The 23,296-nt window shown below is 35.0% G+C and overlaps 8 protein-coding genes across 18 annotated transcripts in view; 5 read left to right on the forward strand and 3 right to left on the reverse strand.

Annotated features, from left to right (window-relative positions):
* LOC148176780 (uncharacterized) overlaps positions 1–23,296 on the forward strand; it is a 264,781-nt gene that overhangs the window by 79,311 nt on the left and 162,174 nt on the right. The gene's annotated exons all lie outside the window — the stretch shown is intronic.
* LOC148176783 (uncharacterized) lies at positions 15,551–19,151 on the forward strand. 2 transcript variants are annotated; one of them, XM_088033053.1, is made up of 3 exons: positions 15,551–15,713; positions 15,766–16,018; positions 16,067–16,498. In XM_088033053.1, exons 1-3 carry the CDS (start codon positions 15,643–15,645, stop codon positions 16,439–16,441), a joined length of 699 nt encoding a protein of 232 aa, XP_087889179.1. In that variant the 5' UTR covers positions 15,551–15,642; the 3' UTR covers positions 16,442–16,498. The 2 variants fall into 2 exon arrangements, with proteins under 2 accessions (XP_087889179.1, XP_087889178.1); XM_088033052.1 differs by lacking the exon at positions 15,551–15,713 and having other exon boundaries at positions 15,725–16,018; positions 16,067–16,177; positions 16,228–19,151.
* LOC148176784 (macrophage migration inhibitory factor homolog) lies at positions 19,579–20,190 on the forward strand. The gene is made up of 3 exons (XM_088033123.1): positions 19,579–19,780; positions 19,836–20,008; positions 20,056–20,190. The coding sequence occupies exons 1-3, from the start codon at positions 19,673–19,675 to the stop codon at positions 20,135–20,137; spliced, it is 363 nt and encodes a 120-aa protein (XP_087889249.1). The 5' UTR covers positions 19,579–19,672; the 3' UTR covers positions 20,138–20,190.
* LOC148176785 (chromobox protein homolog 3-like) lies at positions 20,150–21,153 on the reverse strand. The gene is made up of 2 exons (XM_088033109.1): positions 20,994–21,153; positions 20,150–20,935 (listed from the first exon to the last, which is right to left on the reverse strand). Exon 2 carries the CDS (start codon positions 20,912–20,914, stop codon positions 20,387–20,389), a length of 528 nt encoding a protein of 175 aa, XP_087889235.1. The 5' UTR covers positions 20,915–20,935; positions 20,994–21,153; the 3' UTR covers positions 20,150–20,386.
* mRpL18 (mitochondrial ribosomal protein L18) lies at positions 21,306–21,957 on the forward strand. The gene is made up of 2 exons (XM_088033119.1): positions 21,306–21,671; positions 21,716–21,957. The coding sequence occupies exons 1-2, from the start codon at positions 21,399–21,401 to the stop codon at positions 21,914–21,916; spliced, it is 474 nt and encodes a 157-aa protein (XP_087889245.1). The 5' UTR covers positions 21,306–21,398; the 3' UTR covers positions 21,917–21,957.
* Positions 21,906–22,179, reverse strand: ox (ubiquinol-cytochrome C reductase complex subunit oxen). Its single transcript, XM_088033127.1, has 2 exons — positions 22,039–22,179; positions 21,906–21,988 (listed from the first exon to the last, which is right to left on the reverse strand). Exons 1-2 carry the CDS (start codon positions 22,177–22,179, stop codon positions 21,950–21,952), a joined length of 180 nt encoding a protein of 59 aa, XP_087889253.1. The 3' UTR covers positions 21,906–21,949.
* On the forward strand, positions 22,238–22,828 carry Tom7 (Translocase of outer membrane 7). Of its 2 annotated transcripts, none has more exons than XM_088033129.1 (4): positions 22,238–22,329; positions 22,453–22,580; positions 22,639–22,687; positions 22,738–22,828. In XM_088033129.1, the coding sequence occupies exons 2-4, from the start codon at positions 22,481–22,483 to the stop codon at positions 22,748–22,750; spliced, it is 162 nt and encodes a 53-aa protein (XP_087889255.1). In that variant the 5' UTR covers positions 22,238–22,329; positions 22,453–22,480; the 3' UTR covers positions 22,751–22,828. The 2 variants fall into 2 exon arrangements, with proteins under 2 accessions (XP_087889255.1, XP_087889256.1); XM_088033130.1 differs by having other exon boundaries at positions 22,255–22,349.
* Positions 22,713–23,284, reverse strand: LOC148176789 (uncharacterized). Its single transcript, XM_088033126.1, has 2 exons — positions 23,086–23,284; positions 22,713–23,040 (listed from the first exon to the last, which is right to left on the reverse strand). The coding sequence occupies exons 1-2, from the start codon at positions 23,152–23,154 to the stop codon at positions 22,831–22,833; spliced, it is 279 nt and encodes a 92-aa protein (XP_087889252.1). The 5' UTR covers positions 23,155–23,284; the 3' UTR covers positions 22,713–22,830.

Genomic DNA, 23,296 nt, shown 5'->3' on the forward strand with positions numbered 1-23,296 from the left:
GCATGTTTCGTAATGTTAATAAATCTTAACAACTCTAATTTGAGAAAAAAGTTATTAAGACAACAAAATTAATGTAATTAATGTATGTTGTTTTGAATTCACCTACAGAAATTTTGCTACACCCATAAAGTTGTTTACAATTTGTTCCAGAATGTGGTAAAATTAATAAAGAAGGTAAATGTAGTCCCTAATTTCAAATGTCAAAGATATTTTTATATTTATAATAAATAGCACCGAAAAATTTCTAAAATCTGTGAGGCTTTTACGATAATTTTGTAATTCAGCAAGTTGGAACAAACCATTTTAAAATACTAATAACTACAAATTTTAAAGTTATACCCCTATTAATATTATTTGATTTAAAGGTTTTTCAAAATTTTGTTTTTTCAGATTTTTCAGTTCTCGGCTACTTGGCTCCTTACGAAAAATCTTTATTGCTATCTTCAGTTATCATTCTCGTCACATAAAAAATACAAACCGTAATAGAGGCAGAATGTTTGGGTTCCAGGCCAACGGACTGCTTTCAAGTGAACTTGCGGCAAATCAAAGTTGCGCCACAGTAGTAGCAATCAAACTGCGTCAACGCAACATGAAATCGGAATCCAAGACGACTTTACAAAATCTTTTTGTTCTTCAACTTTGAACTTAAGTTGTTGGTGCAGTCTGGTACAATAAGAAAGATTTTTTTTATAAATATAAAATTTTTTTATATTTATTTAAATAAAATTTTTTTATATTTATTTTATAAAATATTATTTTTATATAAACCAAAGCTTTGAGAATTGTAATGAAGCATAATTTTGTTAACAATTTCTGTTTTAGTTTTTTTTTTCTGTTATGGTTTTATGTTTCTGTAACAATGTTTTTATATTTTTTGTATTGTTTTAATTTAGTTATGTTTTGTAACTTAGAGTTTGATTTTCAATTTGAAATAAAACAGTAAACATATTGTACAATAAATACTTGTGTACTTTCTTTCCATCTTTATGAGCTTCCAGTCCACATAAATTAGCAAGGGCAATTTTAAGATGTGTTGTGAAATTCAGTAAGTAAAATCGAATGTTTACAAATTAAAGACAAAAAACTTTTTTTTGGTCGTTCTAATCGCGCTTTCTCCATTCAACTTGGTAATCGCTCTGATTTTATTATAATAAATAACGTTTTGAACGAGCTTGTCCCTTTAACGCCTTGACCTGATGTTCCCAGAAAAGGCTTTGGGACACTAAATTATCCCGTTTTTGAAACCTAAGCTAATTCTACTTAGCAAATAGAATAGAGGAAACTACCTGTATATTAAAAATCTGTCTCCAGACGCTCAAAATGCACTTGCAAGTTTTGTAGGTACAGTCAGCGGTAAAAGAAATGAGCGCATAGGCGAGATGACTTTTAACGAGATTAGTAAACTGTCTTAGTTTCGAAGATATTCAGTATTAAAAATTTCGAACCACAAAATTTACTATCTGAAATTTAAATCGGCCAAAACACAGTTATAGCATGAGGGTATATAATATAATAGGTTGTGTTCAACACCCGTTGGAGACACAGTACCAGTCTTAATTTACTTAAGGGTGTTGGATCCAGCCCAATAATTTTCATAAAAATGTTGCAAAATTTATTACAAAGCCGTAATTAGTGACGTTTCAGTCTTTTATCATATAAAAGTACAAGTAGAGCGAAGGTGGCAGCTGGAATAATAGAAATCAAATTTTCGCGTAACAAATACACGTTTTGTGGCATTGAAAACTGGCACTGTGGAGATACACCCCCACATGAACCAAAATTTCTTCCGGGTGGACTCTTCATATGTCAGAACAATCCATTTTTGGCAGCCTCACCAGACGGGCTGATAGGCGACAATAGGCTCGAAAATTTGACACCGCAAGAAACAATTGTTGCAAAAAAATAAAATTTTGTTTGATCACAGGAGCAAACACGATTTCACTAAACAAAAACCATCAGTCTTTTTATCAAGTCCAAAGACAATTGCTAGTTACGAGAAGAAGATACTGTTTTTTCATAGTTTAAACTCCAAAGGGGTGTTTATATGATATTATTTTCAAGGATGAAAAATTTTGTGATGTAATGTTAATCAAACTAAAAGTTTTTTATATGTCATGTATGTTACCCGAAATGGTAAAGAAATGCCTTTAGTGGGCTTTTCACATATTTTTTGTTTTTTCTTTTTGTTTTTATGTTTGAGTAAACATTTCATGTTTTTTTCTGTATATTTTTATTTTTATTTTTGTATTTTCTTTTTGTTTTAGTTGTTTTTTTTTGTTTTGTAGTGTTTTTTGTGTTTTTTTCTTTTTTTTTGTGTTTTTTTGTTTTTTTTTTCATTATATTATTTGTTTTTATAAGTTTTATTACTATTGTAAGACGATAAAAATGTGGTATTTGTAATAATGATGATGACGTAACTGGGAGTCATTAATGTTGTAATTAAGAGCCCTTGGATTGGCTCAGTAACTTATGCGCACCCTCAGTGGGGGGAAACGACGCCAGAATGTGTGGCTTAAGTCAGTAAGGATTGGGCGGTGAAAGTGAAGGGTAGAATGAGTGTCGTGCGTGAAGGTGTTCTGGATGGGAACAATTTCCAGAACACCGGTGTGTTTACCTGGATGGGCGTGATTTCCAGGTAGCGTTCTGGATGGGTACAATTTCCAGAACGCTGGTGTAATAACTTGGATGGGCACAATTTCCAAGTCGCGCTCTGGATGGGCACAATTTCCAGAGCGTTGGTGTATTGACTTGGATGGGCACAATTTCCAAATAGCGATCTAGATGGGTACAATTTCTAGGACGCTGGTATGGTGACTTGGATAGGGATAATTTCCAAGTTGCGTTCTGGATGGGGATAATTTCCAGAACGGGATATTATTGCTTGGATGGGTACAATTTCCAAGTAGCGTCTGGATGGGCACAATTTCCAGTACGCAGGTGGGTACGGTGATGGTAGATTACACCGTACTCGAAGAAAGAAAAAGATGCCGAGATGCTGCCAAGACGTGGGTGCCGACCAGCCGTTCGAGTAACTCTCCAGGGTCGGAGTAAGGACATGGGTGTCCTGCCGTTGCAGAAAATGGGGTCAGTGCCAGTAATCCGAGCCGCTATCCAGCGATGGGGCAGGGGGCGAAACTCCCCCGGTAAGCTAATCCATTATAAATGATTAAGGCCGATAAGGCAGGTGGCAATATGTTTTGTTGCGAGAATTCCGTGACTTCCCAGTCGAGCTAAGCCCGGACCTGACTAAATAAGGGTGTTCCGGAAGGGGTGAGTCAAGTATAGTAGGCAGCTTTTACCATGGCGTACCTGACTTTTAGAGTCGAATATTATCTTATTGCACTCATAATGTGGAGGGTGTAAACAGGTTATTGTGTCCGAAAATTAAAATTTACGACATCTTCAAGTAGGTAGAAAAGTGTTGACCCGTGCCTCTTCCAGGTATTAGCTCGAGATGATTATTATTGATCCCTTCAATGTTTTCTTTTAAAAACATTATTAATTTGAAAAAACCGAGAGACATCAAATTTTCAAACTTCTTCATTGGATTGATCTAACCAAGGTTGCCATGAAATAGGTTGTAAAGAAAACAAAGTGAACAAAATTCGCCAAACAGTTAACATCAAAATGATTTTTCTTACTTACTTCGTCTTTATACATACTATGGTGGACACAGAATCTTGGACAGTACTTTCCTGTCATTTCAAAAAGTCTTGATGTAATCCTAGCTTTATTGTCATTATGATTGACGTTAATACAAAAGTCAAACAAATTTTGAAAACGTATTTCTGCGATATGCCACCAATAACACTTGATGTGCCGCCACAAGGAAGACAGAATTGGTTTTGCGCTACAACACTTGGATATGGGCGAAGAGTCGAGTGGTTTTATTATTGCTAAAATGTCAAAATGACAATTGAATCAAAAATTAAAAGTTTGGTTATGAACAAACGTCCTCCGTAAAGCCCAGTTTAGAAACTTTGACAATCAAATGACAATTCTGTCCCAAGATTCTGTGTCCACCATTGTGCATTGTGAGTATTACCACTCCAAATAGATTAGTTTTAGATTAACGACATTTTAATGTTCGACTTAAAGTCCCCACTTTTTCTACAAATTAAAGAATTAAGAACAAATAGTTAAACAGACTTCTTACAAAAGATTCTGGAAAGTACCTATTTGTGGATTAATTAAACAGCAAAATTAGATTGCGATAGAAATCTAATTTTGCTTATGTCAAATACGAGTGCAAATGGTACCGTTCTGGGAAAATACAATGAGAAGGAAACTAATGTTTATAATTTATTTCGCAAATTCAGAAACATATTGTTGATATTAAATTTTGAATTACTATCGCAAAATTAAAATTTTGCATATCAAATTGATGGATGTTTAAAAATTGTAATCTGTCTTTATAACCTTAAAATTTATAAACGGCACAGCAAGTGTCAAAAATTTACTTTTTATGTCAGTCACAATAACAATAAAGGTTGCTTTACATTGCCATGTCAAAAAGTGATTCGAAAATTCTTTATAGTTATGTAAAATACATGTTCCAACATTAAAATGATGCTAATTTTTTTGTTCTCATTGTAAAATTTTGAAAACTTGATAGCCCTCGATTTTTTTAACTTGTTTTAAATTTAAATTAATAAACAAAAATTAAAAGCTTATCAACGTAATTAAAAAAAACACGGTGAAGGGATCAACCATCATCTTGAGCCCCCGCGCTTAATACCTAGAAGAGACACGGGTCCACATTTTTCTACCTACTTGAAGATGTCGTAAATTTTAATTTTCGGACACAATAGCCTGTTTACACCCTCCACATTATGAGTGCAATAAGATAATATTCGACTGTAGAAGTCAGGTACGCCATGGTAAAAGCTGCCTACTATAGCATTGTGTTGGTAGTTAGAAGTACCCTTTCAAGGAAAGAAAATGAGTACAACCCTGTAATGAGGGTTGGTTTCGTAAATTCAGCATTTAAGCGTAAAAAATCGAATTACACTATTTCAAATTCCTTTTGATCATACACCTGAATCTAATTTTGCTTATTATGTAACCAAAACTTATTTATAAAAAAACAACATTTGTTTTAAAAAATGTGTCCCTTTTTTGTTTGTGAAATATTTGTGCAAAGAACTTTCAAACTAATGCTGCATTTCTTCTCCGTTAGATTTATGGTTTATTTACTATTTTATGATCTGACCCTCGATTTGACCAACTTTACTTACTCAGAAGTGAGACGAGTGAGACCGATGCATAGTTGCTTCGAAACTGAAATTTACCGTTAGGATTTTAGCAGATCCACCTTAACTGCTGGCAAAAATAGTTATCTCGTGCGAAGTTCCCCAAGTAGGGGTAAATAAATGGTGGAGATGTGGTGGTAGTGCCGCCACCCCTTACAATAGTGGTGCGAGACGCAACAACTATTATAAGTCGAAGGTGCAATTAAAAAATCGATAAATTAGCCATTATCAGCAAACAAGCGTCGTAAATTTTAGATATTGCGTTAATCCCAAGTTATAACCATTAAAGATGTTTTTGATCAGCAAGTGTCTAGGGAGCGAACTTCCATCGTAGTTTTAATTTGACCATGGCCACGGTCACTCCTGTCTCCAAGAAGTTGTCAAATAAAGGTAAAATAACACCAATGATGTGCTCTTTTACCTCCATTGTTTATAACAAGCTGACCTTCCGTCAATACAAGAAAATCTATTTGAAACCTGTTCATTTTGCGAAGCAATGTTTTACAAAGCTAAATCAAAAAATGTTCTAAAAGTTGCTTGTGTTCTTATCTCTAAAACATCAAAAAGATAATCCTCTGAGTATAGTCTTGTTTCTAGAAACTACAAAAATTCAACGTGTGAAAATTAAAATAAAACAAGAAGCAAAGAAAGCGATTTCATGAATGCCACTTCAAACCTTGTCTTAAGGGGGTCCGTTAAGTTAGCCCCCCCCCCCAGTTCTAGAATTTCTATAAAATATTACATAGGCCAATGCGCCAATTATGCGCTATTATGCGTCACAAATTTCGTTTTTTGCGCTACCTCCCCTAGAAAGTTACAATCATTTTTGTTACCTGCGTCAGCCCCCCCCCCGTTAACAAAATTTATTTATTTTTATGTCAATCAATTGCGCCACAATTTTCATTTTTTGCGCTACCTCCCCTAGACAGTTACAATCTTTTTTGTTACCTGCGTCAGCCCCCCCCCCCCCCCCGAGTTAACACAATTAATTGATTTTTATGTCACTCAATTGCGCCAATTATGCGCTATTTTGCGCCAATTAAAGTTTTTTTTGTGCTTCACTTAAAACCACTCAAAAACAAACTCCTATCGTTACTCGCAGCAGCCCATAGTTAACAAAATGCACTCGTAGCTTGTCTTTAACAAAAAGGCTCTCATTATTTTAAAGTGATTTCAAATAGTTACATAACAGAATAAAATCAATAAATACAAATTACAGTAAAAATATATGTTTAATAATTAATACAAAGTTAAAACATAGTACATTAAACCGAATAAAGAATTGCTTGTACGTACGTTAATGCTTTTCTTGGAACTGCAAGTTTCACACTTTCGGTGCAAGTCATTATACATTTCCCACATTCCGTTGTGTCTTTGAGCGTACGCAATAAAGTGCCCTACGGTGTTTAGAGGCCCTTCATATCCTGAAATAAATTTATTTTATTAACACAAACTATTAAATGTATAAAGAAAATTGTCTAAATGTCTCCGTAAAAGCAAAAACGAAAGAAGTGGTAGGTACTACTAACAATTGTTAAATATACTATATTGTATGATTATACTACTTAAATTATTTTTAGTAGTAGGTTTATATGTATTACATTGTTTTCCTTTCCCGAGTTATTCGTCATACCAAAATAGTCATACAATGGGTAGACGAAACACCTGAATAATTTACAATTAATTAATTTAATTTAAAATTAAAGTCAATTTTAGAAGTGGACACAAGTATGCCAGACCCTGTATAATTGGCATAATTGATTGACCAAAAAAAAAAGATTTATTCAACTGGAAGGCTTGTGATTAACTTATAGGAGTCTGTTTGAGAGTTTTAAAGTGAAGCACAAAAAATTGACGCAATTGATTGATGTAAAAAAGAATGCATTTTGTTAACTGGGAGGGGAGGTTCTGCGAGTAACCATAGGAGTCTGTTTTTGGAGGTTTTTAAGTGAAGGGCAAAAAAAACATTAATTGGCGCAAAATTAATTTTTTTAACGGGGGGGGGGGGCTGACGCAGGTAACAAAAAGGATTGTAACTCTCTAGGGGAGGTAGCGCAAAAAATGAAAATTGTGGCGCATAATAGCGCATAATTAGCGCATTGGCCTATGTAATATTTTCTAAAAATTCTAGAACTGGGGGGGCTAACTTAACGGACCTGTCTCAAGGTAATAAAAAGTTGATACGGCTTAATATTTTTAACAAATCTGTAATTGCAAATTTTTCAGATTGAATGTATTGTTTTATCAGATATTTAATTGCAAAACATAGAATTTTTCAGCACGATAAACTTGAACTGTGACTCTACAATTTTTAAAGATGAGTATACAAAAAGGTCACACATTGTCATTCCTGCTATTGTTTGCATTATCTGATCATTTGTCGTAACTATTTTTTGGTTGCAGGTTTATTCTGATACGTAGTGTTTTTGGCACATTTTGAACTCTTCGTTGAAACATTCTACTTTTTCTACATTTATTTCCTCATTTCCTGTCTACTCTAAAGAGTCTTTTTAAATATAGTTGTATTTACAGTTTGCACTACAACCTCTTATTCTTCAAAAAACACTTAACATAATTAATTTGGAATTTAATTGAAAGTGGTGCAAATTTTTGGTTCGTCCACAAAATATTTTTTTTAATCCTGTTTTTCATTCGAAAATTTTAAAATTTTGCAAAGTTTACTAAATACAGTCGACCCTTAATATCCGCGGGTTTGACACTCGCAAATTCAACATTCACGGCTCCTTTGAAACGATAAATACAATTCAGAATTCTAAATTCTTTTATGTGTTTTCGGAACAATTCTATGAAATATTGGCCAAAATGCGTTTCTGTTTTTTGTCAGTTAATAGACTCAATTCGCGAATTTGACATTCGCGTCTTAAAATTGGAACGGAGCCTTCGCGAATGTTGAGAGTCCACTATAGTAATAAAACCTTTAAATTTCACTGATTTAAAATCAAAACTGTCAAAGCTATCAAAATTAATAGAAAGTGGTGGAAATTTTTAAATCATTCTAAAAATATGCTTTTTTAATTCCGTTTTTACTCTAAAATTTTGAAGTTTAACACAGTTGATAATCAAGTCAGACGTAGTAAAATCCTCGAAAATTTACTCTTTTAGAAATAAAAGTGTCAAAATTACATCATTGAACAGAAATTTGTTAACATTTTTGGTCCGTTCTTAAAATAAAATTTTACAAAATTTCAGTCTTTTGCTCTAAATTTTTTTAATTTAGCACAATTCAGAAACGAGGTCAAAAGCAGTTAAACGTCAAAAATTCACAGCATTCGAATTGAAACTGTCAAAGTTACGCAACTTAATAGAAATTTGTTAGCATTTTTCGTTCGGTTCAATAAAAAAAATTCCAAAAATTAAATCTTTTGTTTCAAAATCTTTGAATTTAGCACAGGTAAAAAAAGTTAAAAGTATTAAAATCATAAAATTTTACTGGTGCATTTTGGGTCCGCTTCAAAATTTTAAAAAATTTAATTCCTTGCCCAAAATCTTTTGAATTTAGCCTTGTTAATAAGCAAATCAAAAGCAGTAAAACGTCGAAATTTCTCTGCCATCGGATTAAAACTGTCGAAATTACGCAGTTTATTAGAAATTTGTTGGCATTCTTGGTACGGTTCAAAATGAAAATTTCTAAAAAGTCAGTCTCTTGCTCCAAAATTTTCGAATATACAAATAAGTAAAACTTCCAAATTTCACAGTTAAAACTGTCAAAATTAGGAAAATGAAGATGAAAACACGTGATTCTTTTTAGTTCGTTATCAAATTTTTTATTTTTATTTCATTTTTTGTTCTAGAATTTTGAAACTTAATAACAACAAGTTAAATGTAGGAAAATCTCCACATTTTCAAATTTTTTTATTCATATCAAAAGTTTACTTTTGATTTATTTTTTCATTCATTGACTTGGTGGTCCCAAAAGAACGTTATGAGGTGTCATTGAAAATGTCATTTTAGCACAGGCATATGTAAAATTGTCAATAGTTATAAAAAAAGTCAATATTTGTAAATATATTTCTACTGTTGTGACACTTTTTAAATCAACGATGTTCAACCTTTCTATATGTCTTGACATAGACTTGTTTTAAAGAAATAACAAAATATGTATGCAGTTTTATGAATTTTATGCGTTTTTGAACAATTACAAGCTTATATTCAAGATAGCACTAAAATTTTTACATTTCAGTATTAAAGATTCGATAGAACACTGAAATTGCACTATAAACAACTCTGCAGATCTAAAAACATTTTTTAACACTTTTTATGTCTAAATTGTAGTTTTACCCTCATTCCAAGCTGATGGTTGATGGCGATCCCTTCTGTAAATTCGAGTCTTATAGGTTTCAAAGTGCATGACAAAATCATCAACAAAATTTTCTTATTCTTGATATTCCAATTATACCAGTTCGTTTGGGTAAACTTAAGGTAAGTTCTTTCAAACTAAAACAAACTTTGCGTCTTTAAAATGGTTTCATGGCGACTTACCTTATCTTCAACGCTTTGTCCAAACAAAACAACGGTGAGGCAAGAAGAAAAAACAAGAACTGCAAACAAAACAACTCGCAAAAGAAGAATCATGTAAAACTCGTAAGTTAGCTGAAGAAAAAGGTATGTAATAAAAAAACACAAAGAGTTTGGCGGTTAGTACCTCAAGAACCGCCAAAGCTGTGCTTAGACAAACACTGCACGCCCCAAAACTAAAGGGAATGATTAAACTTTTGAATATTTTCAAACATTGTGCCCTGCAACTGCACCAACGATATTAGAAGAAGTGTGCTAAGACAGTTGTACCTGAGCAATTCGCACTGTCTTTGAATAAAAAATTGTAACCTTGTTTCAATCGCGTGTTGAGCTTCGTCCTTCAAACTCTGCGTAAAGTGTACAACTTCAATAAAAGCATTTAACATGAGAATTTGAATAGTAAATGTTTGTGTGGCATAAATGACTTGATAAGTGTGGGCTATGCTACAGTGTCCAACGAAGTGGAACAATTTTAGAACAACTCCTAAATACAGTGCATTTTCTGGTCTCAAAATGGTACTACTGATAACCATTTCCACGTCGTTTTCATGAGGATAAACCATCAGTGCTACCCAAAACCACACCAAAATAACACTACCCACAACATAAACTGTTACTCTTGTCGCTTCTTTGTTTATTTGGCGTTCAACTTCTTCGCCGGCGGCGTTTATTTCCCAAAAATCGAACGTGGCCAACACGTCATCGATCAGAGTGTTCTTCTTCAAATGCACAAAAATTGTGAATATAAACTGAAATTGTCTTCAAAGTTTCAGATTGGACTGAAATGAGTTTACCCAAGTGTTCCTCAAAATTGTAGTTCCATTTCTGAGTAGCTCCAATTTGCTCGGGTTTGAACACAAAAAAACGATTTGGAAAATTGATAAGAAAAAGTAGTACACAAATGATATCTTTAGAAGCGTTTTTAGAACGGAGTTTTGATAGATCTTGTAACTCAAAATGAAGACAATTTTAAGGGGATCTGTGGTCAAAACGAAAATTACAAAAAAAAAATTTTTGTTCTCACCTCTTCGTATCATTGTTAAATACGTATTTGTGTTAATCTATAGACAAACCTAAAAAACTGATTAAAAAGTTTCAAAAATGTGACTGAGTGCTGAAAACCTAAAAAAGTTCAAAAAACTGGAGTTAGCATGTACACTGGCTTCCAGTAAATCATTTAAACAAAACTGTGGTTCATTTCAGTCAATACGTCAAGAAAATAGAAATGAATAATACACAGATAAATTAAAATAGCTAAAGCGGTATAGAATTTACTCGTAACTTTCAAAGTAGGTCGGACTTGATGAATATTTTAGTTATTATTCGGAAATCCCAAAAATGTTAGGAGAATCATCTTCTGGTTTTTCAGAACGTAACAATTCAAGTAACTTCTTGAACGCGTTGATGCTTTTGAGCTTTGAAAAACGATTAAAATTCAATTCTTGTTCGACTTGTTTTAAAAATGTAGGAAAACATTACCCTCGAAGTAAAAGAGCACTTAATTTTTTATGATAATGATTTAGCTTTAGAGGTCAAGTACGATCTCTATATTTTATAAAATCATCGATTTTACATGCAAGTATCAAGTTCTTATAATTTTTCAAGTTGTTCGAAAGTTTAACTTAAGGTTCCAAGTTTCAAGGGTTTCAGATTTTACCCAAATTAATTTTATTAATAGTGGTAGTCAAAATTTAACATTTTTAACCACTACTGCTAAGTTTATACTTAAGTACATAAATATTCTATTTACACATTTCTTAATTCTCAAATTTAAAACCATGTTTGACTATTGAACCTCAGTATCAATTGGCATGACGTATGGAAGACGTATGGCGTAAATTGAAGCACACATGCATTTTGTATGGATTCAATATCTAAAAGTTAAAACTAAAAGTTTTCTATTTCAACTTTTAACGGTTCTAATTCAGTTATTTACTGATGTACGTAAAAATGTCTTCCAGTTTTAGATTCTGCGTAAAATTCTGCACAAAATGAACTTTTATTGCCACTTTAACTGCAGCAAATTTTGAGATAATAAAATGAAAACTGTCTTAAAATGCAAATAATGGAAAGCAAGAGTACATGTTATGGTTAGTTTTCCATAAGGGAGCTTTTGCAATAAATCAAACATGACAGTGTTGTCAAAATTGTTCATTACAATTCACACACGTTCAATTACTTAACAGAAACAAAAAACTGTGTCTTCAACCAAAGACATAACTTGAAATTTTAAAGCCAACAGAGGATGAGTTTTTATCTGATCTCTCGATATGTACATGTAGGAATTAAAATTTAGTATCCACTAATTTAAACGCTTTTTATTCGATTGTTTATTGACGTACGTAAAAATATTGCCCAGTTTTGGATTTTATGTAAAATTCTGCGTAAAATGAGTATTTACAATTTAAGTAGCGAGATGTCCAGGTTTATACATAAACTAAAAATTGTGAAAATGTGTTCCAGTTTTGGATTCTGCGTAAGATTCTGCTTAAAATGAGCACAATAGTTTTCTTTTGAGAATAAATGAGATTTCAGGGTTTAAACATATAGGAACTAAAAATTTACTAACAGCAACTTTAAACGCTTCTAATCTGGATATTTGTTGATATACGTGTTGAGAAAACCTACAAAGTTTCGACATTTTCTTCTTACCGCTACTTTTGTTTGGATTTTCCAATATATTTTAAAAAACTTGTTTTGTGAAACGAGACTAGTGTTTTAACACTCATTGGATGAAACCAGTTATTTCTGCTTTTACTTAAATTGCAGTTTTTTTAATTCCTTCATTGCTCTATAATAACGAATCTATTAATGAACGCATTCGATGTGGAAATGGGATCATTAACGTATCTTTACTTTTTAAAATTCACTGTGCGTTAGAAATATTAAAGGTAAGCACTGACAGTTATACAACCTGGAAATTTCGAGCGGGAAATTTGAAATTTTTAAATATTTAAGTTCCGTAATAACAATTCTGAAAATAGCTATCGAATTTAGTTCGAAGGTTTGGTATAGATGGAAAAAAATGTAATTTCAAAGTTAGTTAATATGTATTTAATTTCCTAATAATAACTAAAATATTCATGAACTCCAACCTACTTAGAAGAATACGAATAAACTTTATATCGCTCTAGACATTTTAATTTATCTGTAAATTATTTATATCTATTTTCCTGCTGTAACGACAGAAACAAACCAACGTTCGTTAAAGATAACCAAGAATGATACAAAGAGGTGAGAACAAAAAACCAAATTTTGTCATTTTTATTTTGAATTCGGATCCCCTGAAGAATGTCATTTTTTGCTCATTTTGCTTGCCTCTCTGTCGTTATATTTGAACAAAGCATTGAAGATGAGGTAAGACCTCCATGGAACGATTTCCAAGACAGAATTGGTTCAGTCTGAAAGAACTTATCGTAAGTTCACCGAAACAAACTGGTACAACTGGAATATCAAGAATAAGAAAATTTTATTGATGATTTTATCATGTACGTTTAAACCTCTAAGGATTGAATTTACGGTATCGCCATCAACCACCGACTTAGAATGCCGGTGAAATTATAATTTGAACATAAAAAATGTTAAAAAAACTTTTTAGATCTGCAGAGTTGTGTATAGTGGAGTTTCGGTATTTTATCGAATTTTTAATACGAAAATGTGAAAATTTTAGTAGCATTTTGGATCTAAACTGTAAGTGAAAAAACGCATATTAATAGTTACAAATTTTGTTATTTCTTTAAAACAAATCGAAGTCAATACGTGTATATTCTTACTTTATCTATTCTTTATCTATTCTTCTTTATCTGTTGCTAATTCGTAGAAAAAAATGGATGTTACGCAAACGCATTCTCGACCAGCTGCTTCATTGAATAAACCAACGCAATTTGCTGCAAAAATAGCTATTTTCTTAAAGAAAAGAAAAGGGAAGAAAAAGGGGAGAAGATGAGAAGGAATAGGAGAGACAGAGGGAAAGAAGAAAAGAGGAAAAAAAAGCTGCTTAGAAAGAAGAGGGAAAATTAAAGGGAGTAAAGAAAAGAAGAGAGGGGAAAAAATGAGGAAAAGTAGATAAGAAAGATAAAGAAGAACAGTGGAAGGAGAGGAGGAGAAAAAAGACTATGAGTTATAAGGAAGAAAAATGGAAGAAAGGAGAACAGCGGTAGATAGTAAAAAAAGGAAAAGGAGAACGAGAAGAGAATAAGGATAAATGAGGATAAAAGAACGGGGAGTGTTGGGAAGAAAGGTAGAGAGAAGAGGAAAACAAAAATAACAAAATATAAATAACAATAACAAAAATAACAGAAAATGGATGTTGCACAAACGCATTTATTTTCTGAAGAAGGGTGGTAAAGAATGAAAGGAAGGGAAAAAAAGAGAGAAAAAGAAGAAAAGATAATAAGCAAAAGAAAAGAAGAATAGGAATAGAGAAGAAGAAAGAAAAAGTAAGAAAAGGAAAAAGAAGAAATAAAAAAAGGGAAAAACATTTGAGAAGAGGTTGAGAAAAGAAGAAAAGTTAAACAAAAGGGGATGAATAGTAGTGAAAAGGAAGAGAGGAGGAGAGAAAAGAAAAAAGAAGGGGAGGGGGGAAATTAAGGTGTAGTAGTGGAAAGGAAAAAAAAAGATAAAGAGGGGATAGGTAGTAATAGTGATGGAAGGTGCAGGAGCGAACAGCGGAAGGTGGAGAAAAATGAGTAATAATAGAGAGGGCAGGAAGATAGGAGAGAGGTAAGATAATAGAGAGGTAAGAAGAAAAAAAGGGGCCGTAAAAGAAACTAGGCTAATGTGTTATATTAGGAGAAGAGGAGCTGGTGAATCCAAGAAATTATTCTCTTCCTGTTTCTCTTTCTCCTCATTATTCTCCTCCTTTTTTATTCTCCTCTTCTTCCTCTTCCTCTATTTTTCCTATTCTTCCTCATCCTCCTCCCGTTTTTATTGTATTTTTCCCTGGAGACTTTGTGTCTGTTAGAAAAAAAATACAAGGTGTTTATAAATGTTTCTAGCATCAAGAGTGGCTTTGGAATTCCTGTCATACACTACTTTGCCGCTTTGTTTTCATAGTGAATATAACTATCTTGAAAATTATTTATATTGTTATTTACGTCAATGACGTTTCAGTTACGGTTTTGTGCCCAAGTTTTCGATTTTCAGGTTTTAAACCATAACTGGAATTGTTTATTTCTCAAAACTTACTGGGTAGCACGCGCAATTAAAAAAGAATCATAACAGGTGCTTGCGAGGTTTCAGAAAATTTACATTGCGTACGGTCTTCTTTCCTCCATGCACATGTCAAATTTACAATAATGCATAGACTACACTCCAATTTTCAAAATGTCAATAATAATTTGGCCGCGATTGTACGATTTATTATTTAAATGAAATATTCAGTTTTTAATTGCGATTTTTAGAACATCCTGTCAAGGTAATAAACACATCAAAACAAAATAATTAATATTAATTTACATTATAATTTATATACTTGTTAAACGCCAGTCACGCATTGACGCATTATAGAAAATTTAATTTTTATTATTAATTACTTGAACGCCATCAAACAACATTAGGTACGTATAATTAACAGAAAAATTCAACATAAGAAAAACCTACAGAGGGAAGAACATATCTTCACTGATTTTTTTCTCTATTTTCTAAAAATCGTAGCCATGTCCTTCCGTCTCCAAGACCCAGCCGAAGAATACTCCAAAGACAAAAACCTAAAACCAGAAGACGTAAAAATGTTAGCTTCGTGGATGGAAAAACCCACCTCCCCATAACCACCGAACTCCAACTAATTTTATTCCTCCAAAGCTGCTACTATCGCCTGGAAGCTGCTAAAACCACCATCGATAACTTTTTCACCATGCAGACTCTTTATCCAGAGATTTTTGGGACCCCTGAGGTTGACACTCTCAAGAAACAACCTCCTGTTCAGTTGAGTATTTAGCTCGATTCATTAGACTCAGTAGGATCAATCAATTTGCAGACCAAACATATTCTTGTCCGAAAAAAATCCAGACGGCTACAATGTCGTTATGGTAACATTCATGGACCAGAATCCAGACCATTTCAACCATACCAAAGAAATGAAATTCAATGATCTAAATCTCATGCTTTGGTTGCACCAGAATGGAACCTGCAAGGGTTTCATCATCATCGTAGATATGAAAGGCTTTGTTTTTGGGCACATTGCCAAACTTAATCTTATGCAGTTTAAAAAGCAGATGTTTTATTTCCAAGTTGTGAGTTTATGTATCTTGATATTGTTATTTTGAGAGAGATTTTAGGAGGCTGCTCCAATACGTATCAAAGGGTTTCATTTCGATAATGTGGTACCATTCACGGATAAGTTATTAGCACTAGTGAGACCTTACCTTAAAAAGGATCTTCTGGCCTTGGTAATTATTGTTGACTTTGGTGTTGTTTCTCGGTTTAAACTAATTTCAAGTTCAATTTCCATGACTCAACGGAGTCGTTGTTCAAGGAAGTTCCCCAGGAGATTTTACCAAAAGATTACGGCGGTCGGGCTCCTTCTGTTGCAGTACTTCATGGAATTTTTTCTTCCCACTCTTTATTGTACTTTTTTTCTCTTTCTTTTCCTCCACTTCTTCATCCTCTTTGTTTTCCCCTCCCTTTCTCTCATTTTTCCTGTTCCTTTTTAACTTCGTTCGCTTCCTCCACATTCTCCTCTTTTTCTTACACTTTTTCTTTCACTTCCTCTCCTTCTTTCTTCTCTTTCTTCTCTTTCTCCTCTTTCTCCTCTTCCTGTTTAACTTCCTTTGCTTTTTCCACTTTCTCCTCTTTTTCTTACACTTTTTCTTACACTTTTTCTTTCTCTTCCTCCTCTTCTTCCTTCTCGTTCTCCTCTTCTTCCTCATTCTCATGTTTGCCTTTCTCTTTCTCTTACTTTTTTCATCCTCTTTGTTTTTCCCTTCTCCATCTTTCTTTTTTCCTCTTCCTCTTTAACTTCCTTCGCTTCCTCCACTTTCCTCTCTTTTTCTTACACTTCTTCTTTTACTTCCTCACCTTCTTTCTTCTCTTTCTCCTCTTCCTCTTTAACTTCTTTCGCTTTCTCCACTTTCTCCTCATTTTCTTACACTTCTTCTTTATCTTCCTCCTCTTCTTTCTTCTCTTTCTCCTCTTCTTCCTTCTCTTTCCCCTCTTCTTCCTCATTCTCATTTTTGCCCTTCTCTTTCTCTTAATTTTTTCATCCTTTGTTTTTCCCCTCTCCTTCTTTCTTTTTTCCTCTTCCTGTTTTACTTCCTTCGCTTTCTCTACTTTCTCCTCTTTCTTCTCTTCCTCTTTAACTTCTTTCGCTTCTTCCACTTTCTCCTCTTTTTCTTACACTTCTTCTTTCTCTTCCTCCTCTTCTTCCTTCTCTTTCGCCTCTTCTTCCTCATTCTACTTTTTGCCTTTCTCTTTCTCTTACTTTTTTTCATTTTTTTTGTTTTTCCCCGCTCCTTCTTTCTTTTTTCCTCTCTCTTCGCTTCCTCCACTTTCTCCTCTTTTTCTTGCACTTCATCTTTCACTTCCTTTCCTTCTTTCTTCTTTTTCTCTTCTTCCTCATTCTCATTTTTGCCTTTCTCTTTCTCTTACTTTTTTTCTTCCTGCTCTCCTTCCATTAGTTTTCCTTTCTCTAGTTCTACTTTTACTTATTCTTCTTCTTCTTTCTTCTTTTTTCCACTACTTCTTCGTTTTCCTCTACTATATTCTTTTTCTAATCCTCGTCTTCGTTATCTTGTTCCTCCAATTCCACTTCCACTTCTTCCTCTTCCTCCTTTCCTTTTTTCTTCATACTTATCCTTTTCCCCCCCTTCTTCCCCGTCTTGCTCAAATTTTGTTCCCTCTTAAACTGCATTGGCTTTCACTTTGTTTTTCCCTTTCTTTTATTTCTCCTCTTCTTCCTCTGTTGCTTCTTCTTTCATTTCCTCTTCTGCTTCTTGCTTTGTCCGTTTCTTCCTCCTTAGCCTCATCTTCTTCCCCTTTTTATTCTTCTTCGTCCACTTCTCCCTGCTCTTCTTCTTCCTTGCTCTTCTTCTCTTTCGAGATCTTCCTCTTTCTCCTCTTCATTTACTCCTTTTTTCTTCATCGTATTCCACTTCCTCCTTTTCTTCCATTACTTTATCCCTTTCCTCCTCTTTATTCACCAGTTTTTCCTCCACTTCTTTCTTTCTTTACTTCTTTCTCTTTCTATTTTTCCTCTTCCTTTTCTTCATTTTCTACACTACTTCTTTCTCTTTTTCTTTCTTCGCATCTTCCTCTTCATCCTCGTCCTTCTTTTTGTCGTTATGCTCATCATGTTTGTCTTCGCTCTGTTGTTTCTTTTCCTCTTCTTTGTTTTCCTCTACGTCGTCTTCTTCTTCCTCTTCTTCCTCTTCTTCCACTACAATTTTCCTTTCCTAGAATTCCTCTTCCACCTCTTCCTCATACTCTAGTCCTTTCCTCTTTATACCTATCCTCTCCCTTCTTCCTCCTCTTCCGCTTTCTCCATTTTGTCTTTCACTTCTTCCTTTTCCTCCGCTTCTTCCGCAATTTCTTCCACAACATCTTCCTCGTCTTAATCTATCTTTTCTTCCATCTCTTCTTCCACAAATTCTTTCTTCTCTTTTACTTCCTTTTCTTCTTCCTTGTTTTTTTCTTTTTCCTCCTCCTCCTCCCCCCCTTCTCTTCTTCCTCTCCTTATTCTTTTTCGTACTCATCCTTCTGCTTTTCTTCCGTTACTTCTTTCTTTTCCACATATTCCTCTATTCTTTTCTTTACTTCTTCCTGTCTTGCTTCCTATTCTTCTTTTTCCTTTTCTTCACCACTTCATCCTTTTCCTCCTCTTCATCCACTACTTCTATCTCCACTTCTTTCACTGCTTTCACTGCTTTTTCTTCTTTCTCCTCTTTGTCCTCTTCTTTGTTTTATTCCTCTTCTACCTGTTCTACTTCCTATTTTTAGTCTCTACCGTTTCCTCCCCATCCTCTTTTTCCTCGTTGTCTTTCTCCTATTTGTTTTCTTGCTATTCCTCTTCTTCTTTCTCTTTATCTTACTCCTTTTCTTCCACTACTTTTTAATTCTCTTTTTCCATATCTTTTCCCTCTTCCTCCTTTTTTTTTCAACTTCTCTTATTCTTTTCCCCCTTTTTCTTCCTTTTCCTCGTTCATTTTCTCTAGATCTAGATTTGACGACTAATTTCAGAACAACACATCAGAAATCTGCAGGAAAATGTGGAATTTTTCCAATGGATGGACACGCTCAAAGTTGACGAAAGTAAAAGACTCGCTAAAGCGAAAATCGGCGATTTCTCCGGTGTAGATGGCACCTTCAAAAAATTGGAAATCTACTAAAAGCTTTGTCTTAAAAATAAAATAAAAATGTTTTGAATTCCGCGCAGTACATTATGGTATCTTCCTCTTTTTCCTCTTTCTCTTTCAAAATTTCTTCCTCTCTCTCCCCTTCCTCTTCTCATCTTCCTTATCTTCATGCTTTTCCTCCTCCTTCCCATCCTCTTCCTCTTCCAACCCTTCGGCTTTTTCTTACTGTTACTTCGTCCTACTCTTTCTTTTCTGCTTTCACCTCTTCTTCTTTATTTGTAGATCTAGATTTAATCACTAATTTCAGAACAGCACGTCAGGAATCTGCAAGAGAACGTGTTTTTCCAATGGATGACGAAAGTAAAATAGACGGAATAGCAAAAATTGGCGATTTCTTCGGCGTCGATGGAACCTTTAAACAAATGGAAATCGACTAGAGCCTTCATATCATAAAAATAAAATGCAAATCTTTTGAATTCCGCGCTCTGACCCTTGACCCTCCAATCACAATGAAATTCCTGTCAGTGACAAGGTCACATTCATAGGTTCACCTATAATTGTCAAATTTTTGCATTTATCTATTAGAAGTTGACCATGCCGCATTTCCGTCTAGAGACAAACGTACCCCAAGACCGGATTCCGGCCGATCTCCCCCAAAAACTGTGCCAAGTGGTGTCCAAATCCCTCGGAAAACCGATCAATGTAAGTTTGAGAGTTTGAGGTTATATAACCGTCATTTTGACAACTCGTTTTACAGTACTGTGTAGCCACCGTTATCGGGGGTGTCAACATGTCCTGGGGGGGCACCAGTGAGCCGGCGGCCCAGGCGACCCTAATGAGCATTGGAGCGCTGGGGGTGGATCAGAATAAGAAACATGCGAAGGCGTTGTATGAAGTGGTTTCAAAGGAGCTGGGGGTGGCGAATGATAGGTAATTTTGGAGGTTTTATGGGGGTTGTTGATTAATTGTGGTTTTAGGATGTACATTCATTTCGTGAATTCGCCGACGAGTGATGTGGGGTACAATGGGACGACTTTCCATGATATTTTTGGGGGTTGAGTTGTATTAGAATTGATTTTACGTTTTATTAAAGTTTAAAAAATTATTACAAATTTTTATAGGGAACATAAGACTAAACATAACAACTAAAATGAGATATTCTGCAAATTACAACTACAAACTTATTTCGGGTAGGTAAATGAAGGAAGATTCTAACCATTAGTTGAGAAATGGGGAGTTAAATAGTAGCTTAAGCTACATATAGAATTTGAGTTAAATATGTACATGATCAAGTCCTTACAACTAACTTCACTCTGCTTTGTTCTCATCATTAGTGGGTGAATGCCATGTTAAACGTTCTTCATAGAACCTAATAACGACTTGGGGGCACTTGACATTCGCTTGTTTAGCCGGTACTAAATCAGCCTCATCTGTCCCCTCCCATTTCATCAAAAACATCAATTGTCCTGAACTATCAGTAGCTCCAATAATCTTCTCTGGTTCTAACCCTCTATCAAACCCATGCACCTTCTTCTCTTCATTCTTCCTCTTAGCCCCCTTTAATTCCTGCGTCGGCGTCCCTCCAGCCTTACGTTTCTTATTCCTCTCCTTCTCTTTCGCGGCCCTTTCGGCCTCAAACGCCGCAATTAGTCCCGGACAATCTAAATTCTCTTCAGGTTCCCATGTGTTGTCTTTATCATCATACCCAATCCATTTTAAGAAATACTCTTTGACTCCATGCTCATTAATCCTACTATCAATTATCTTTTCCACGACGTATTCCTCGGGGGCTGTGTCTTCGTCCGGGGACGGACTGTTGCGCTTGCTTTTGCTCATTTTTGGCGGGGCTGTAATAAACTGAGACCACTGCTTAGTACGGGGAAACTAAACTGTCTGCAGGTTAGGAGAGACTCACCTCGTGCGATGGGGCCTTTCAGGGGGGCGCAGCTGCCACAAATCACTGAAAATTCCTCAAATGCCGACAAAAACAGACGCTTCCAAAAGGAAAATCAAACAAACATGGCGATTGGCGTTTTTGTCAAACCGAAGTGGCGCCGCCAACCGCAAGAGTGAAAGTCCCTAGATCACGCTTTCCACGCCACTTTTAAACAACTAAAAAAGGACTTATTGCGGGTTATTTCCACCCCTATTTAACGCCACACTAATTTTGTACAATTTAAGGTTAAAATTAACAAGTTACCGAAATTGTGTGCGTCATTTTCATTAAAAACCTGAGCGGTCACAACTCCAGTGGAATTTGTCATTCAAATGTCAATCAAAAGTGGGAATCTAACCTCACATTTAACCAGATATTGTAGCAATGCAGTCTTTGCGGTGTCTCTCCTTCGTAAACCGCAACCCTAGAAACCTAGAACGGCTACGAATCGCCTACAAGCCTGATGGTTACCACGTGGACAAGCCTGGGCGTAGCTACTGGCACAAGCTCAAACTGTCTCAAAGTGGTCGTTACGTTTACGCTAGTATTGAACACTACGAAAATGGGGAAGTTTTGACCGCCAACACCAAGGAGTGGGCTTTGAAAAAACAACTTTACAAGTGTACAGACACTGCAGCCTATTACAACCTAGGCAGGGTAAGGTTATGTTAGCATAGGTTGTCTCTAAGTGGGCGTTTTAGGTTCTCGCTGAACGTTGTCTCAAGTCAGGTTTAGTGGAAGTCCGCAGTGACATCGCCCCCCCGAAACCTGACGGGAAAATCGCGAAGTTTCTGGAAGCGTTGCAGGAAGGAGGCGTGCGGTTAGAGGAGCCCCCACAGTACAAACCGGCGCAGCCCTGGGACCAGTATCGATATGAAAAACCTTGGGAAGTAACTGAATAACTACTTTATTTAATTTTAATAAATTACATTAGTTTACTGTTCATAGTTGTGTTTAATGTCTTTCCATAATTTCTGCAAAAAACGTGATAACAACCTCAAAAGAGTGGTGTTATGTAACTTACCCCTTCATTGATTTTGTCGAAGAGATATTCAGAGCCCAAATCAAAGGTGCGCTCGAAGAAGAAGCACGCAGCGACTGAGGCAAGGGCGAAGGTGGAGGTTCTCTTGAAAACCGCGTTGTAAATCGTGCTGGAAAAGCCCATTTTGAGGTTTGTTTCGGAGGATTCGGGGGCGACAAACGTCACTTGTCAATTCTATCTAGTACCAACCTGACGAGACGAAATCTGAAAATCACCAGATTAACGTCAAAAATTATATCCGTGCGCCGTTCAAACAAATAACTTAAACAAAAAGTAAGTCGGGTCCATGTAATGTAAGTGTTTGTTGTTTTATTGTTTTATTAGCCGAGTCACACAAAAAGACAATTTTTCAAATTGTGTCATCTGTCATTTTACCTACATAACCTCACTTTTCAGAACCGCGTTTGCTGGAATTTCCAACAAAATGGTGCTCTCAGACGGTGCAAAACAGCGTTTATCGCTCGTAATTGAAGTCACAAAAACAGTTTTCCATTACACATTCATCCCCACGGTCCTGTATTTAGGTAAGAAACCAAAATTACCGATTTTTTTGAGGTTATGTTTTTGACTTTGATTTTTAAGGTTTCCGCAAAGGAGCAGACCCTGGAATGCCGGAAATTACAATATCGAAGTAAGTCGCAAGAAATTCCCCCAAATTTAACTAAAAACATTTATTTCCAGTTTATTATGGTAGTGCTAAAATCTTGCTTGTTATTTACTGTAGACTTAAAAACTAAAATCACAATAAATAAATACTGAATAGACAACAAAATCTCATGATTGCAACAAATTATACTTGTAGCTGGGGGCCCTCTTTGGCCTTAGATAAAATTTTAAGAAGAGAATAACAGCGACAACCACAACCACCAAGATGAGTCCAACCCAGAAGTACCACAGGTCTAGAATTTTATCGCAGCATTTATTGTCGCCACAGCAGTATTGTTCGGACTCACAGAATCCAAAGTCGCAATAGTACGACTGGGCCTAAAAAAAAATTTTACTGTGGAAATTAAAAATATCAGAGCGTACCTTTCCAGCAGCGACATGTCTCGTGGGGGCGCAAACAAACAAAACCGCGAATAATGTTAGAAGAGACATCAATAAAGAGCGATCGTTAACATTTTGTGGATGACAGCTGACTTAACCTCATTTTGAAGTGTCAAAAATGGGCGCCATTTTTTAAAAACTTGTGATTTCTGCTTCAATCATTGAGATTTTAGATCGCGTTTCTTCTTGCGTA

The sequence above is a fragment of the Gnatocerus cornutus genome, chromosome 3, assembly GCF_029298725.1.
Source record: "Gnatocerus cornutus isolate USDA-ARS CGAHR chromosome 3, icGnaCorn1.1, whole genome shotgun sequence".
NCBI classification, from domain to species: domain Eukaryota; kingdom Metazoa; phylum Arthropoda; class Insecta; order Coleoptera; family Tenebrionidae; genus Gnatocerus; species Gnatocerus cornutus.